This window comes from Lagopus muta, chromosome 2, assembly GCF_023343835.1.
Source record: "Lagopus muta isolate bLagMut1 chromosome 2, bLagMut1 primary, whole genome shotgun sequence".
NCBI lineage: Eukaryota > Metazoa > Chordata > Aves > Galliformes > Phasianidae > Lagopus > Lagopus muta.
This window is the reverse complement of record NC_064434.1, coordinates 33,402,268-33,419,902: the sequence shown is the minus strand read 5'-3', so window position 1 is coordinate 33,419,902 and position 17,635 is coordinate 33,402,268. Positions and strand designations below refer to the sequence as shown.

The 17,635-nt window shown below is 37.6% G+C and overlaps 1 protein-coding gene across 6 annotated transcripts in view; it reads left to right on the top strand.

Annotated features, from left to right (window-relative positions):
- Positions 1-17,635, top strand: part of CEP162 (centrosomal protein 162) — a 47,373-nt gene that overhangs the window by 25,144 nt on the left and 4,594 nt on the right. For all 6 annotated transcript variants that reach the window (XM_048934855.1, XM_048934853.1, XM_048934852.1 and 3 more), the window contains 13 exons: positions 590-723; positions 1,482-1,709; positions 2,134-2,271; positions 3,079-3,191; positions 4,004-4,109; positions 5,199-5,325; positions 6,245-6,408; positions 6,964-7,071; positions 8,167-8,391; positions 9,710-10,380; positions 11,170-11,311; positions 12,913-13,011; positions 16,058-16,192. In XM_048934855.1, coding sequence (XP_048790812.1) covers positions 590-723; positions 1,482-1,709; positions 2,134-2,271; positions 3,079-3,191; positions 4,004-4,109; positions 5,199-5,325; positions 6,245-6,408; positions 6,964-7,071; positions 8,167-8,391; positions 9,710-10,380; positions 11,170-11,311; positions 12,913-13,011; positions 16,058-16,192 — 2,390 coding nt within the window. The remainder of the gene's footprint in view (positions 1-589; positions 724-1,481; positions 1,710-2,133; positions 2,272-3,078; positions 3,192-4,003; positions 4,110-5,198; positions 5,326-6,244; positions 6,409-6,963; positions 7,072-8,166; positions 8,392-9,709; positions 10,381-11,169; positions 11,312-12,912; positions 13,012-16,057; positions 16,193-17,635) is intronic.

Genomic DNA, 17,635 nt, shown 5'->3' with positions numbered 1-17,635 from the left:
GAAAAATCTTATTTCATGAAGGATTTATTATCCAGCTATTTATCTCAGTTGTTCTCTTGATTTTTGTTTCATTATGTTTGCATTTTTCATGATAGCAATGGGTTTTTTTCAATACAATATGAGGATCAGCATGATAGAAAGATGCTAAAAGGGAAGGGAAAAAGCTGTATCAAAAGATTCCAGGTTCACAGGGGAAAGCTCCACTAGGGAGCAATCTCCTGAAAAAAGATCCTTCCTTAGTGGCAGTCAGCCCTTAAATGAGGTCTAAGAGAGGTGGAGCCAGGCTCCACAACTTTGGGTGGCACAGCTGAATGCCTTCACCTGTGCTCCCAGGGCTGACCTGGTCATTTCCCCAGGTCAGTGTTTCAGGCTATGGCACATACACACGTGTAAAGAACTGATGATCACTTCATATTCTTTGTCTGATTACACTGAAGTTTCTATATTTAATCTGACATACAAGTCGTAAAACACTTAAATTGCATGCTTATTGGAGAATCATGTGAATAGACTTTTATTAAGGACGTTGAATTCTAAACTTAAATTCTAAACTTAATCTTGTTATATTTTACTTTCTGCCTAAATGAAGAAGCCTTATTTACTACAAGGACAATAAGATCTGCAACAAATGAACTTAAAGAGGATATTAACAGAGCTGTGTCTGACCAATCAGTTCATAATCTTGGACACCAAGTTGTGGATTCTTGCAGACATCATCATCGTGTAAGTAGTAATTAGTGATGTTCCCAATTATAGTACATATGAGTTGGTTTACACACCTGTCAAGACTTGTAGTAATATTAACAGGATTGACCAGTGCTGAAATACTTAATAAAGGCTTATTCAGTCAAATACTTATTTTTGCTTTTAGAATCTGTAAGTTTGAGACTGGATTTTAACTGTTTGGATAGTTCTACTGCCTTGGTAGTTCTGTGTACTTTTAATGCTTATAGATTTCTAAAACAAAATTTTGCTGTACAAATGGACATACTTCTAAGTAAAATTGTTATTAAAAATTACTCTGTTAAGGACCTGAAACGGTACTTCTATTTGTTTTTCTACCTGGGTTGCACTGATGATTTAATAGAATATTTTCCCTTCTCCAGGATGGCTGAATTTGCAGTTCCATGATGGATTTGCTTTCTTCCATATTAATTGTATAAAAATGTATCACTGAGTGCTTAAGTTGTTACTGCTTTTTGAGAAAATGGATGAGTAACTCCAGTGGCTGTACAATAGCCCTCATGTCAGAAGTGTTTGTTTCTAGTTTCTTTTGTTTTCCTCACGCATATCTAAGAAATTGGAAAGTATCTCATTAAAGGAAAAATATGTAGGATGTTTTGCTATTAGAGTGATGGGATTTTTCTCTTCAGGTGCCTTATATGGTTTCTAAGAGCCAGACAAGCCGGTGAAGTAAAACTGATGAATTTTCTGTAAATAGTCAACTTGTTGTAATGGTTCTCTGAATTTCTCTTTGCTAGGATTTACCAGTTTCTCCTGTCAAAAGTTGTGAGAGGGAACTACGTTTGCTAAGACGAGCACAAATTGCTGAGGAGGACCTGAATAGTGCACGTGATTTGATTCAACAGCTAACCAGCACAGTTTCAGAAAAGGAGAAAGAAATGGAGACAAAGATGGTAGAACTGAAAACACACTATGAAAAAGAGCTTTCTCAGCTGGGTCAAGAAAACTATGTTCTTCAGAGCAAGGTACTTTATCATTTTGTGTCCCATTAGTATAGAACGTGAGAAGGGTTGCTTCTGAAAATTAAATGCATCTTACTTCACGTGAGTTGCTAATAAGAAGAAAACCCACACATAGAAACTAATAGTGTATTTACATTTATTTTCACAAATATTTACCCCCTGCTACATTTACTATGATTAGGATGTAAAGTTTTTTACATTATCCTGAGTTCACTTATTCTTTAACATCATAAGAGTCCTTCAGCAGGTTTTCATGTGTTTATATGTTTGTATTTAAAAGTTTAATGTGCTCTTACAGCCGTTTTAAAAAACCAAAACAAAAGGAATAAGAGAGTAATGGATACTACTTGTTGAAAAGTGGGAAAGTACTTTATGTTGGGATACTGTTTGTTAAGTATGTGTCATATTGTCTGTTTCTTTCTGAAAGTTGAGAAGTGTGGAAGAGCTGTCTAAGGAGAAGAGATGGATCCATCATACAGCAACAGTTCCTGTCTCTGAAGAAAAACTGTCACAAATACGAAAAGAAATGGAAGATCAGGAGGTCATTATTCAAGGTTATCAACAGGTATACCTCACAGCATATTCTAGCTGTGTTCCAGCCTATCTCAGAAAAAAAGCTGTCAAGCAGTTACTTCTATTGAAAATAGCTGTCTTGTTATCTAGAACACAGATGAAATGTAGGTGTGATAGGTCCAGATATGCAGATATTGTGCAATTTAAAAGCGTTTTGCACGTGTTTAGTTTGAGCTCAACTTTTTGCCCAAAATATAGTACAAAATGTGTGGTTTTAAGTATTATTGGAAGCCCAGAGGGTTCTATTTTAAGATGTGCATTTTTTTCATAGATTTGGAGCAGCTGATTGCAAGGAAATCTTGTTAGCATGCCTGATTTATAAACTTAGTCAAATGCAGAAATAGATGATGCAAACTTAATGATCCTTTTGAATACTTGCAACTATAAATAAAAATAAAATATGTGAGTTTAACCATTTTCCAGGTGCTGTTCAGCATTTCTTAGTATGGTAAGTAAACATCACAAAGCAGTGACCATCTGCGCTCCCAGATCAGACATGGGAAGATTGAGCTTTGATCTATCAGCACTCATCCACTGTATGCTTTGAGAATACAGCTGGGATAACTTCACGAAGGAGCTGACCCAGGAGGAGTAATTATTCAGAGGAAGCAGGCACTTGGACAAAGTTTTAGAGGTCACAGTAAAATACTTTAGTGTAAAGATACCCATTTTGGAAATTTTGATAGTAAAACATTTGGTGTTTCAGAAGGCAGACTGCAATTCATAGATTGAACTGGCTAAAACAGTGGTTATGAAATCTTTTTGTCTATGGATGTTAATTTTGTCTATCTCATTTTAGGAAAATGAGAGGTTATACAAACAGATGAAAGAGCTGCAAATCCAAAACAAAAAAAATGAGGAACAAATGTATAAGGAGAATCAGTGTTTAATGTCTGAGTTAATAACCCTAAGGTAGGCTTAATTAAACATCTGATGTAGATTTTTTTCAGCTACTGTTATTATTTTTGTTTATGAAGAGAATCAGTGAAGAGTCTGTTGGATGCATGTTTTGTGATTCTTGGTTTTGGTGGGTTTTTTGGTGTTTTTTTGGTAGTAGTTTGACTTTGATTATGGACACTTGAATTCTTTGTCTTCCTGCTGATCTTGGAGAGCTATGAGAACGTGAGAGCCTTCCATATGAGAAATATTCCAATGTTAGAATTCAAATACTTTTTCTCATATCAGAATGTTTCATGCATATACTACTCTTGCTCTGCTTTTGTCTCTGCTCAGATGTCAAAATGTTTGGTTGCTATTGAAACATTGATAGTAGATGAGGGATCACAAGAGATCTTGATAATGGCGGAGCCATTAGATTCACTACTCTATAGATCCTGTTGGATTTGTGTCCAGTGTTAATAATAAGTGGAAAAAAATTAGCAACTGTGTGCATTTCTGGTGTCTTTGCCAAGGAAACATGAATTCCATTGGTGCAGAGAAGGTTTTCTTTCCTTCTTTCATGTAGTTCCAACAAAAAAGTGTGTGCAAGGTGACCAGGTTCCAACTTACAGCTGTGTTTTATTTGTTTTTTGTTTTTCTCTTCCTGTTTTTTATAGAGATGTGTGGTGTGGTTGCTTCTTTCTTCGGTTTGAACCTCCACAAATTAACTCTATAGTATCATCTTGAGCATATTGTGCTTGTTTTTTAGTATGCCATTGTCACCCCCTTGCATGACACAAGTCACCATATTGCATGACTTTTTCCTCTTTTTTTTTTTATTTTAGAGAAAAGATAGAAAGGACTACCATCCAGTCACAAATTGTGCAGGAATCTGAACTAACCAGAAATCAAAGTTTCACAGAGTTGATTTCAGAGCTTCGAGCAGCACGGGTAGGTGTATGCCAAAACTGTATTTCAAATGTTCAGATTTAGAAACAAAAACAAAACAAAAAACAAACAAGAAACCAACATCTAACCTCCATAGTGTAGGAATAAATGAAAATAGTTGAACATGCTGCTCTTTTAAAGTGCTAATTAGTTACTGCATTGGGTTTTGGTTTATTTTTGTGGTGGTATTTTTTTTTGTTGTTGTTTTGATTTGTTTTTTAACTGATTAAGTAGATGGTACAGGGAGCATCAGGACCAGTGGCATTGCTCCTGGTCTGATACAGCTGACTTTGAGCTCTTAAGACTCCAGGAGCTGCTTTAGTTTTAACCTCATACGTGGTGCTGCTACACTTCCCTATCCTTAGGTCCAGCCTGGACAACTTTAACACCAGTGTCTTTGCTCATAACACAGAAACACAAGCAGTGCAGATGGCTTTCTCCAATTCAGCAGGTCAGGAGAGGGTTTGCTGGCAGTAACACACATGCATGCACACATGTGAATCCCACTAGGAGCTAGCCCTGGGCCTAGCCTTGGGTGTAGACCCAAAAATGGCTGGGCCCAGAATCTGATGCACATACTCCCTTACCCCAGTTGCTGCTCCCCATAACTGAGGGCCTCAGTCTCCAGAGAGTGGCTTTTCTGGACACTTTTTGACCTATTCACCAGCTACTCAGTCTTGAAGTTTGCTAGTGATATAACATATTCAAACTGAACAGAGAGAGCACAGAAAATATTAAGAAAATAACTGTAGTAAGATGAGCTGTTGTCAGTACATGTCAACTATACATCCATCCATTTAAGCTGCAATCTATAGTCTTCAAAATAAGTAAAGCCATCTACTTTATTGTGCCTCCAAAAAAGCACTGTAATATTATCTCCTTCTGCAACAGTTATCAAAAACAAAACTTCCTAAAGATATGCCTTTATTTTATAGTGTTTAACTTAACTTCTGCTGTAGCAAGGCTTGAGAATAATGCCAAAACTAGTATGTGTTCAATACAAACATATTAATCATTCTATGGTGAAAAAACATGATCAGCATTTTGTGTGTGTGTGTGTTTTCTCATATTATTGTTTCCTGTAAAACTCAGAAAGAAGAAACTAAATTACGAGAAGAGGTAAAACGGCTTAAACAAGATAAACAAGCTCTTGAGTTAGACCTGGGGCAAGCAAAGAAAGAGAGAGATCTAGCAAAAGTCCAGATTACATCCACATCAAGTAAAACACCTTTATTTTCTTGAATACTTGTGCCTAGTCTTTACTTCACTAGAAAAATAGGTGACTAAAACTTGCTTCTTTGTATAGTATGAGTTAGTGAAATGTATCTAATGTATCTATTTGGGGGTTGAATCTAGGTGATAGTCGTGGTCCCTTTCAACCCAGGCCATTCTGTGATCTAGGCCTTTTCCAAATATTGTTTAAAGGTCTAATAAAAACATACAGTGAAGGAGAGGCCACTGTATCTTTGGCACTCTACTTTTCTTGTATCCAGCCAAACTCTTTATTGCTTATTAAGCTTGATTGCTTGCCCATCTCTCAGAGGGCAAAATGATTCCCTTTCTATGCCACCTCTGTTCCTAAGGAAAGATTTACTCTGTTGCCTCTTACTCTGCCATTTAGATGTGCTCTTTAAACTTTGCTCTATTTTTACTCCTAATTTATGCCTTGTGAATTTTTCCATTTCTAAACTTTTTCCAGATTGCCATCAGGAGGCCCAGAAATTGGACCTTTTTCACTTCCCATATCAAGCATCACACTTGTTACAAGCTGTAAGAGCTCTTCTCAGAATGCTTGATGGCTAAGTGGGAGGAGTACAGTTAATGCATATCAAAGTATATATTCTGTATTCTGTCATCCATGTTACTGAAAATTTACTACAACTGCATTCAAGAATAGATCTCACAGGGATTCTGTTTTAAATGCTTTCTGTGGTAAACTGTAAACTATTGACTATTACTGTATATGAGAGAATTATTGTTCTCTGATTTTGTTTTCTTTAGTAGTGTTGCATTTAGAATCCTGATTTTGCTCTTGTATGAAATGTGCTGAAAATAGTATTCACTATCCAACACATTCAAATATATTGAATTATGTATTACGTTTTCAACACATAATTGTAAGAGTTTTATTCTTGTAGGTGAGAAGTCTTATGAATTTAAAGTTATGGAAGAATCATACAAGCAGGAAATTCTCCATCTAAAAAGGCGGCTTCATTGGTATGCAGAAAATCAAGATCTTCTAGATAAAGATGCAGCCCGTCTTAAAGATGCAAGAGAAGAAATTGAAAAACTGAAACAAGAGGTGATAATATTTAGCATAACTTAAGGTGCTGGCACCTAATGATTTCTACTGATGAGTACAATGTAATTTTGTTCTCCACAGTGCTCGTGCCTTTTTTAAGAAAAACCATAACCTTTAAACCAAATGTGGGTGTCTTTATATTCAAAACAGATATAACTGTATATGCAGTCAGAATTGCAAATGTAAAATGCTTAAACCTCTTCTGCTTGCGTTGGACTTACTGATTATTCTTCTGGAAACAAAAATAATGTACTTCAAAATTTACTTTTGTAGAAATAGTAGAATCACAGAATCATAGAATGGCCTGGGTTGAAAAGGACCTCAAAGATCATCTAGTTTCAACCCCCCTACTATGTGCAGGGCTGCCAACCACCAGACCAGGCTTCCCAGAGCCACATCCAGCCTGGAGAGCCACATTGGGCCTGGGGCCGGGTATTACCAGTTACTAAGTTGTTAAATACTTCTGTTACTGTGTTCATTTGAAATATTTACCTCTGTACTACTGCAAAACATCACTGAATGTGTATAATTCATTTTTTCTTATAAATTGGATAGGTCGAGAAGCTCAGAGCTGAAGCTGGAGATCATCAGTGTGTGCAACAGAAGAAGCGTTTGAGAGACAGAGCGGCAGATGCTAGAAGAATTCAGGACCTTGAACGACAAGTATGTAATAATATAACTGATTTACTTAACTTCGTTTCAGATAAGGTCACTTACTCTTTAGTGCTTTTATAAGGATAAAGCTCTGATTGAAGCCCTACAAGAGAGGAAACTTTGTATTATGTAATACTCAACAGAAACAGCTATAGTTGCTCATTTACGAAGGGATCTCTTGCTGCTGTGTTCTAATAAGCTATTATACCCTTACAAGATCTTTTAATGTTAAAGTACTGTTCAGTTTCTAGGGAAGGAGCAAAAGGGCAAAAGCACGTGCAAGCTTTCTGTTTATCTTCTGGGATTGTCTCTGTTCAGTACATTCTTAACATTCTGACCAGTATCAGCCATGTTGTTGCAAAAGTAGGAGTTGAAATTCCTACAAGAGCCATAATAACTGGCAGAGCAGAGATCTTAAAACCCATGTTTCTACTGAGGAAAATGTCAGGAGGAACTGTGCCTTCCTGAATTTTTATAGATAACAGCTATGCTTGGGAAGAGGCTGGGATGCAGAACAAATAGAAAAGAGTCTCTGCAGCATTCTAATGGATAGAGTGCAGAAAGCAGTTTTAGCTGTAGATTAAAAAGGGGCATTTATCAGTCTAGCACACAAGGTGTTAGTTTGTTTTGGAGTCTGCAAGGAAATAATGATGGGGGAAAGAAAAAAAAAAGACATTTAATCTGTTGCTGGGAGAATAATTTCCGGTAATTTCTCTGAAGCAGCTGGAAAAGTAGAGTGGAATGTGGAAGTGTGAATGTTAAGTCTATAAGAAAACCAAATATTTTAACAGCATTGAAAGCCTTACGCAGCTTAAATGCTTAGAAAGTAAATAAAAGATGTTTGAGTCTAAAGACCAGAGCAGTATTCTTGTGATGATGTATAAGGAGTCAGTCAGTAAGTGATGATGAGTCTTAATCGCCTGTAAGCAATAACATAAACTGTAAAAAATCATTGTAACAAAAATTCTCAGATAATTGCATCTTGACATGTTATTCTTCACCAAACTTAATGGATTGCATTTGTTAATGCTCTGTCACTTGTTTCAGTTCACTTTTTGTTAGAACTTTCTTCTTTTTGACTTCTGCCAATTTTCTTTTTAATAGATCAAAGAAATGGAAGGCATTCTAAGAAGGCGCTATCCAAATTCATTGCCTGCTTTGATTTATGCTGCTGCTACTGCTGAGAAAACTGATGAACTTTCAGCTAAAACAAACACAATTGATTTTTTGGAAAGAAGAATAAAAAAATTAGAAACAGAACTTGAGGGTAAAGATGATGAAGCTAAAACAAGTCTCCGTGCCATGGAACAGCAGTTTCAAAAGATAAAGGTAAAAGCTGGAGGCTTGTTGTAGTCTGCACTGCGATTAATGGTTGTAAGGTGGCTGGTCTCTACCAAAGACCAGTGGTGAAAACAGAAATCAAAGACTATGCTGAAGGAAAAAGCATTTGAAGAATTTATAACCAGAATTTCGGTGGTTTTGGAGCATAGGGTATAAAGAGCATTTAAAATTGTGCAACCAAGTATTAGAACTGGGAGAAGTTCCTGGACCTAGCTGTACTTGCTGTACACACAGTAGTGTGGTTTCCTGCCAGCTAAACATTTTACCCATACAACAGTATGATAGCAACTCTTTAAGAATTGCTTTAGGAAGCTCCGAAATCTGGCATTTCTCTTCATGGCAAGGTGAAGTGCATGTGTTCTTAATGAGCAGGAAAGTACAGCATTGCTGATCAGTTGTTCCTCCTCTCCTTCATGTGAATCATAGGATAATAAAGGCTGGAAAAGACAGTGCACTGAGATTGCCTAGTCCAACCATTGACCCATCACCACCAGGCCCACTAAACCATGTCCTTACGTGCCGCATCTATGTGTTTTTAGAATTCTTCCAAGGATAGTGATTCCACCACCTCCATGGACAGTCTGTTCCAATACCTCATCACTCTGAGGATAAATTTTTCCTAATATCCAATATCCAACCTGAGGAACATGCTGTGTTTTCCTTAGAGGCAATCGAGGCTAAGAATTAGATTTTTCTCAGCTTATTTCAGAGGAAAATTCCATATCTCTGAATTGATACTTACGTAATTTAAATAAATACATGAAAGTAGAATTCTGTCCTGTTAGAATTGAAGATAATTTTAAAAACGTGAAGTGCAGTTTTGAGAAATAAGAAATGTTTGTAAACATGGCAAATGTAATGGCAGTTTAACAGAAATGAAGATTTGCTGTATGAAAATAAAATGCTAATTTGCCTGTCTGAGTCAGTATCATCTGAACAAAATTATCTAAAAATGAAATAGTTTCTTGTCAATTTAATTTTCTTTTCCATAGCAACTGTATTTGTTTTGGGTAGAGGATAAATTCATAGTAAATGTTTTGAGTAATTCTGTTCTGCAGCAGACTTAGGTTTGCTTTGCATATATATGTGTGGGGTTTTTTTTTTTTTGCTTTTTTTTAACTCATTAAACTTCAGTAATTTCTGTACTGGATGAGTAGTGTTATTAGTAATACTTATTTGTATCCTTATAAAGTCTTGCTTCAAACTTGGAGCAAACATAAAAAACAATAAAAGAGGCTGTAATGTGTCGTTAAGGAAACTGCTTTTTTTTTTCTCACCCTCTCCCTTTTCCCCATCCCTTCTCCAGATGCAGTATGAGCAAAGACTTGTAGAGCTTGAGCAACTACTTGCTTACAAGTGGAAGAGTGGATCACCAAAACTGAACAGTGATAAAGCCAATTCTGTTGAACTTGAACTGCAGCTTCAGAATCTGAAGAAGACCCATCAGATTACTGTTGAAAACCTCCAGACAGAAATTGAAAACCTCAAGAGTCAAAATTCCCAACTAAAACTCAGAAGTAAGAAGGATAATAAAGACTTACAGTCAACAGATTGGCAAGCAAAACAAGGTAACACAAAAGAGAAACTGCTGAAACTAAACCAAGAGCTGATCACAAAAAATAGAGAAATACAAGACCTTACAAAAACTGTAGAGAAACTTCAAAAAGAAAGGATGGCAATGTTGTCCGATAATAATTTAAGAAATAAAACTGATAATAAGGAAAACTGCCAAGAGATCTTGAAAAAGAATATCGCAGCAACAGAGAACAGGAATTCCATCACCAGCGAACCCTCTGTAGGCATTTTTAACAATGACAAAATATACCAGCCACGTACCTTTTCTGATTCTAATGTCCTGGAAGTTCTGCAAGAAAACGCACGGTTGAAGGAGGAGCTAGAAAAATTGTCTCTAGAAATGAACCAGCAGAGGGTGAAGTCTCAGGCAACACTGGCTTATTCTGAAAATAATTTAAGAAGGTAAATGCTCAACGTGTTCATTTTAAAAACTTGCTAGTTTAGCTGATGGCTGATGAGTCATTACGATCATGCATGTGTGAAGCTACCTTAGACCTGAGCAATCCTCTCTGTAAATGTCATTTTTTCTCTTTTGATTTTTCAGAATGGTGTACAGTCACAGTTTTTCATACAGGGAAACCCGTATTAATCCTTTTTATCGGTGCTACAAATTGTCATGGCTCTCAGTAATCAGATTTTGGTATAAATCATTGAATCCTAAATGCTTTGTTTAGTATTCATATTTGGTGCATATACTGTCCTTCAAACTGAGGCATGTTTTCAGTGGAAGTTACTTGACCAACAGTAGAAACTTTACCCTTCACATAGTTTCCATTGGCTCCCTTTCATATTCATGGTGGAGGTGATAGGCACATTTAGATTACGATCCATTTTATTCTAAAATAAATACCTCAAATAGCACAGCTTAACCACGATTTAAAAGCATCTACTTTCTCTCCCTTGATTTTCATAAGAGGACCCTATAAAGATGACTGGTTGAGTTTTCAACATTTTCGCTGCCTCTAGTGAAATGAAACACATATCCAACAATGTAGGCTTCCCTCCCTGTGATCCCTCCAGGGCAGCAAAAGTAATGGTGGTGGTATCTCTTGCAAATGTTTATGAAATTTCTAATGCATGCTTACCCTAACATTTCTTCATATTTTATGTGTTCAAGTGAGAAAATTCACCTCATTTTTTGAAGAAATATCTGTAGTTGTTCTATGCATCTAATTTTGTTCTCCTGTTCAGGATACAGGAAGACACATCAGAATATGTTGCAGCTCTGAAAGCTTCCCATCAAAGAGAAGTAGAGAAGATTCTTTCTCAGTACACAAAAGAGCATTCTGCTTCCAAAGTAGCTGAACTAAATGGCAGAATTTCAACACAAGAGGTAAGACATTGTAGATGTATTAATTACACGAAGATATCTGTTAAAATTGTTTCTTTCACTGTAACTTTTATTTTCTTTTCAAGTAGGATGTATTGTTTCGAAAATAGACTTGTATCACAGTACTCACAGAATCTCCCACTGTGGCTGATATCCACAGGGGGCTCTGTGGCCCTTCTGGCTCAAGCAGGGAAACTCAGAGCAGGACGCTCAGGACCATGTCCAGGTGATTTCTGAAGAGCTCCATGGAGGAGACTCCCATCCTCTGGGCAGTCTGTGCCTGTTGTTAGTCACATGCGCAGCACACAAGCGTTTCCTGATGTTGCAAGGGAATATCTTGTGTTTCAGTTTGTTCCATTTGCCTCTTGTCCTGCCATTGGGCACCACTATGGCAGAGCCCACCTCTCTCTTCTGTATGCCCTTCCTTCAGGTATAGATAAATTTTTAGGAAATTTCCCCCGCCCCAAGCTTCCTCTTCTCCAGCCTGAACTGTCCCAGGTGTCACCTTTCCTCATAGCAGATACTGCAATCCCTTTATCATCTTTATCATCTAGAGAGAGGAGTCTCTATAATCTATCGTGCCTTTCTCATATTGGGGAGCCCAGAACAGAACCTAGTACTCCAGGTGTGGCTTCATCCAGTGTCAAGCAGAGGGGAAGGATCATCTCCTTTGACCTGCTGGTGACACTACTCCTAATGCAGCCCAGCATATACTAGTCACCTTGTGTTTAACTTGGTGTCCACCAGGATCCCATTTTCTGCATAGCTGCTTTCCAACTGGTTGGCCTCCAGCATGTCCTGGTGCCTGGGGTTGTTCCAGTCCCATGGGCAGAACTATTTGTGTTCCTCCATGAAGTGCCCGTTTAGCCCATTTTTTCAGCCTGACCAGGTCACTTGGTGAAAGCACAATTGCCAACCACTCAGTTTTGTATCACATCAGCAAACTCGTGGAGAATTCTGTTCCTCATTGTCCAAGTCATTGTTGAAGATGTTGGGTGGGATTGGACCCAGTATTAACCCCCAGGTTACCCGTATTTACTGGTCTCCTTGGATGATCCTGTATTCCACCATCACTGCTGCCACTGTTGTTGTTTACATTCACATCCCCTATGAGTCCCTTCTTGTTTGTGAGTTTGAGACCCAGTAGAAAATCTCTTCTAATCAGTTCCTCTCTTGCCTGGATGAGGAAGTCATCGTCAGTGCTCTCCAGGCAGATTCTGGATTGCTTTATGCTGCCTGGCAAATACTGGGGTGACTGAAGCTGTCCATGAGGATCTGAGCCTGCAGTTACCTTGTGGCAATAAAATCTGGGAGAAAGTGCACATGTGAATGAAGATAGGAAGTGCTAACAGATTCAGATTATTTTCAAATGTCTGTTTGTGTTTTCAACTGAGGAGAGTAAATTGAAGAGTGAGACTTGTTTACATGTGTTATAAAAGAACAGATGTGTTGTTTAACAACTGAGGTCACCTGAAAGTATTGTTAATATATGTATCACCTGTAACTGCAGTACTGATTATATTTCTGGCATGTTTTTCCTGTGTAGGTTTTCATATGTTGTCACAAGAATATGCCAATGACAAATATTTTAAATCTTCTTACAGATTTTAATAAAACATCTGCAAGAACAAATCAGCGAACATCAGAGACATCAGGAAGCCCTCCTAGTTTCACAAATGCGAGAGGAATTCCTGCAAAAAGAGGTATGTTTAAATTTGGATTTAGAATACCTGATACTGATGATCATTTTTGTTCTGACTTTCATTCTTGTAATGAAAATGCCTCAAATTGTATATAGTTAAATAAACCTTAGTAGCAGTATCTTTATCAGTATCTCCTGCATCAATTAGCATCTGAAAATGCATGTTCTAATATAAACAAGAGAACAACACAGAGTACAGAAGGTGGAACTTCAATCTCTCCTTTTTAAAATTAGTTAGAAATATCCAATATCTTCATAAAAATTGATGAGTAAGGGGAAATATGGCCATAGGTGGATGGTTAGACTGGATGATCTTGGAGGTCTTTTCCAGCCTTGGTGATTCTATGATTCTAAGTTAGGCCAAGCATTTGTAACCTCTTCTTTGGAAGTTGTGGTGGGTAGCGAATAGAACACAGGACTTTCTCTTCTTCAAGAGGATATTTTATTACTGAATTCAAAATGTTTGGCCAGATAAAGGCTTCTTATTTTCATCCTTTGTTCCCACAAATGGACTTAGCCTGTTATCTACTGGATCTCTGTATGTTGATACGTGAGAAATTTGAGGTCTTTCATGAGAAGTTCAGTTGTAACCGTTCTTCTGGAATTGACTTTCTATGTTTTTTGAGAGGTATTCAGTTTTCTCCTAATCTTCTACTACTTCTATTACTATCGTATAATGTATAAAAATCGCACTTGTTTGTGGTTTCATTTGGAGATTAACAAATTTCAGTTGGTAAAATTCCAGTTTGTGTTCAGCTCAACTTTTTTTTTTGTCTTATTGGCTACGTTTGTCTGGTTCTGGAGGTACTGAAACAATGACTTCTCTCACCTCTTCTTCAGGAGGATGATACAGACACCTTGAGCACCGTGCCCAAGGTTAATTTCCCTCTCTTTTCCTTTGTTTAATGGATGAACACTGCTAATTTTCACTTCATTTTGACAATGCAGCAGTCAACCTGCAATAGTTGCAGAAAAGGAAAACTCTTTTCAATACAGGACTGAGAAAACTTCACGTGTTCCATCTAATTTAGAAGAAAGGAAAGAAATTCCAGTATGTTTTTAGTACATTCTTGATATCATTAATCTTTATCTCAAAGAACTCATTTAGTATTGATCTTAGTCATGCAAAATTCCACTTCTTTTGTGAAGCCTTTATAGAAAAGTGAGGGTTTGTGAAGATCTTTCATCAAACAAACTCTGTATTTGCAAAATAGAGCCAGACTTTGTGATTATATTATGAATGTTATGATAGATGTTTTCTTTTGCTACAGATCTTGTTTCGTGCCAGTGATTTTAGTGTGCATATATAATGCTTCATCCCAGCAGGATGCAGTGGGAATACGAGGCAAATGTTATTCCATAGATTTGTTCTCTGCATGTTTAGAATTATTGATGGTACTGATCAAGAGAGGGTGATCATCATAGCTGAGCTGTGTTTTTCATGTTGAGTTTCAGGTGCTGACATTTAAGAAAATATAATAGAGTGCCTTTGCTATGAAAATCAGTGCATGATTATGCAGAAAGTAATGTCAAAGCAAAGTCTTGCTTTCGCCTTCTCACGACTGCTTTATTTATGCTGCTTTGAAAATACATTTTAAGCATTAAATGGTTCAGTAAATTATGCTGGCAAATGAAAGCAACTAAAACTTCAAATGTAAGAAGTCATGATAGAAATGCCAGCAATTCTGCCTAATACAATTGAGATTCCTTTCTCTAAGAGAGGAGAAACCCTCCCACTTCTGTTCTGAGTTTGCCACAAGATTGTTGCATGAATACTAATTGCAAAAATGCTGCTCAGGGATGTTTTCTATAACTGCATACTTCTGCTAACAGCCTGCACATAGGAGAATTCTGTGTTTAACAAATGTCTCCCTTGCTGGCAAAATGCATGGAGCCCATTTATTCTTGTGGGGCATTCTTCCCTCATCACGTATCTCCCCCATGAATTCTGTGTTTAATGATGTGCTGGAAGTCACCCATCAGCTCTTTCCTTCACTAAAACAACTGAGCAGACAGGCAGCAGTGACTCATTTTCAGAGATCCCATGAAAATATTAAGACTTGTACTCCTCTGACAAATTTGGGTGAAAATGGCCTGCAGGATCGAAGCTACTGGAAAAATGGACAGGCAAAAAAGGAGTAACACAGGCCTTGTTACTGCAGAAAATCAAGCTGAAAAGTGGAAATAATAGTAAGCCGTCGTGGAGTCGCTTCTGGGTAACAACAGCAGCATCTTCTCACAGTGCCTCCAGCTGCTTGGATTTGGCAGCAGAGAGCCAAGGACAGCATAATGCTTGATAGAGCTCAGATATTGGATAAAAGGAGCTGAGGTTCATGGTAAAAAACAAACAAAAACAAAGACAGCAAGGATTTCACTTCAGATTACTTGCATATAGTAAGAGTGTGACCAAAAAAAACCCACAAAAAACATCTTAGGATATTGAATGAAGAAATACCAAGGTCCTTAAAATAGGAAAAGAATGAGAATAAGCCAATAGAGCTTTATAAGAAAACTTACTTGGATTTCTGGAGGCTTAGGAAATCAATTATAGGCCATTGCTGAGTTGATTTCACCCACCAGTTATTAGCCCAAAAGGTTGGCAGCACTGCGTGTTAGCAGTGTGTCTTTTCTTAATATATTCTGTAGAAATGAGCTTCACTGATGCATTTTGTATTTGATCTTCATCCAGAAAGTGTGAGAAGAGAGAGTGTAAGAGCATTGAATCATCACATTTTCTATGAATTTTTGAGTACGTTTAGAGTACAAAAATTGGCTGAATAAGCAGTTCTTGATGTATTATGCACAGGATAGGATTTATCAAAGAGGACCAGACTTTCCTATCTTCAGGCCTTTTTGTACAAATGAAAGATCCTAATCTAAGTCCTTGAGCCTTTTCTAAGCTTTTGAATAAAGGAGATTTCTCTTTGAAGTCTTCCCTTGTGCAGCTTTTGAATAGAGTGATTGAACAACACAAATGCACTTTGAAAGGCATCTGTTTTATACACTATTTAACACTGTGATAACAATTTTCATCAATTATCTCATAGGTTGCGAAATTGTTGGAAGAATTGAGAGAAGCTAAGGAAAGCCAGAGCCCTGAAATGAAACATTTCTTGTGCCTGGAAAAGAAGATCAAGCATATTGAGACCCGGCATGCAGTAAGAGAACAAGAACTTCTAAAGGTACCTCATGCCACATCTGCCTTTACTTCTCAAGTACAATTTGTCACTTGAACTGTAGCTTTGTAAGATGAGCATGGATTCATTTACCCCACACTGGAGAGGAGTAAATACTTTTTGATACAGCTATGGTTTTCTCTTGGTCACTTCCTGGTTCCAGTTAACACCTGTGTAACTTCCTCACAACGTGATCTAAGAAGGTCCTGATTTAGCAGACAGTGGGTGTATGTGATTTCCAGAAGTCTCATTTTTCTATCTATCTGTGACTTGGTATTTCAGTTACACCATGGATGCTTGCTATGGAAAATGTGATGGGTTTGTAATTTGGTTCAGCTGTGATATATATTCCTTAAATAGTAATTTTACTTCTTGTTCTTAGAAGTTCCCTTCAGGAAAGTTGCATTAAAAGTAGAGAAGCATCTTCCTGCAGTCTATCACATTTAATACCCAAAACAACAATAACCTTTGTCCTTTACAAACTGCACTTGATAGTTCTCTATTGGTTGTTAGACAGTTGGATCTTTTGACACAGCTTTTAGTATCTAATATTTGTATCACTTCAATGCGTAAAAGTTTTGCATTTTTTTAAGTTATGTATTTTGCTTTTAAAACTTACTTTATTACGTAGCCTCCATCCATTTTCTGTGTGGGGAGCTTCTGTCCTGGTAGATTTTTTCAATGCTTTCATCACTTTGGTGTTTAATAGTTGTTCATCAGTGTTTTAGCTTTGGCTTTACCTAAACCCATGAAGTCAAGGAAGGGCAGCTGGACTGAAATTGAATTGTAGAATGCTTAGAAACTTGAGACCTTTAAAGGCCATCTAGTCCAATTCTCCTGCAGTGAACAGGGACATGTACAGCTAGATCAGGTTGCTCAGAGCCCTGACCTTGAGTGTCTCCAGTGACAGGGCATCTACTGCCTCCCTGGGCAACCTGTTCCAGTGCCTCGCTGTAAAGGACTTTTTCCTTATACCCAGCCTAAATCTGCCCTCTTTAAGTTTGAAACCATTTCTCCTTGTGCTGTCACCATAGATCCTGCTAAAGAGTCTGTCCCTTTCTTTCCTGTAGCTCCCCTTTAGATATTGAAAGGCTGCTATCAGGTCACCTCGCAGCTTTCTCTTCTCCAGAGAACAGCCCCAGCTCTCTCAGCCTGCTCTTGTAAGAGAGGCGTTCATCCCTTGGACTATGATCAAACCTGCTGCAGTTCTTAGTTTGTGAAGCTTGTTCTGCAGCCTTGTTGTGCATTCAGCTTTTGGTTTTGCACCCTTACTCATCTGCAGCAGGGCACTGAACAGTCCCCAAACTGAACAATAACAAACTGAGCAACATAGAGAAAGACTGCTGAACTAGGAAACTACCAGTGGCTTTTAAGTGATTGAGCTTCCCTTAAAAAGCTGTGACAGTTCCTAGTGGCTGGCAGATTCTGATTTCCTGTGACAGTTTGTTT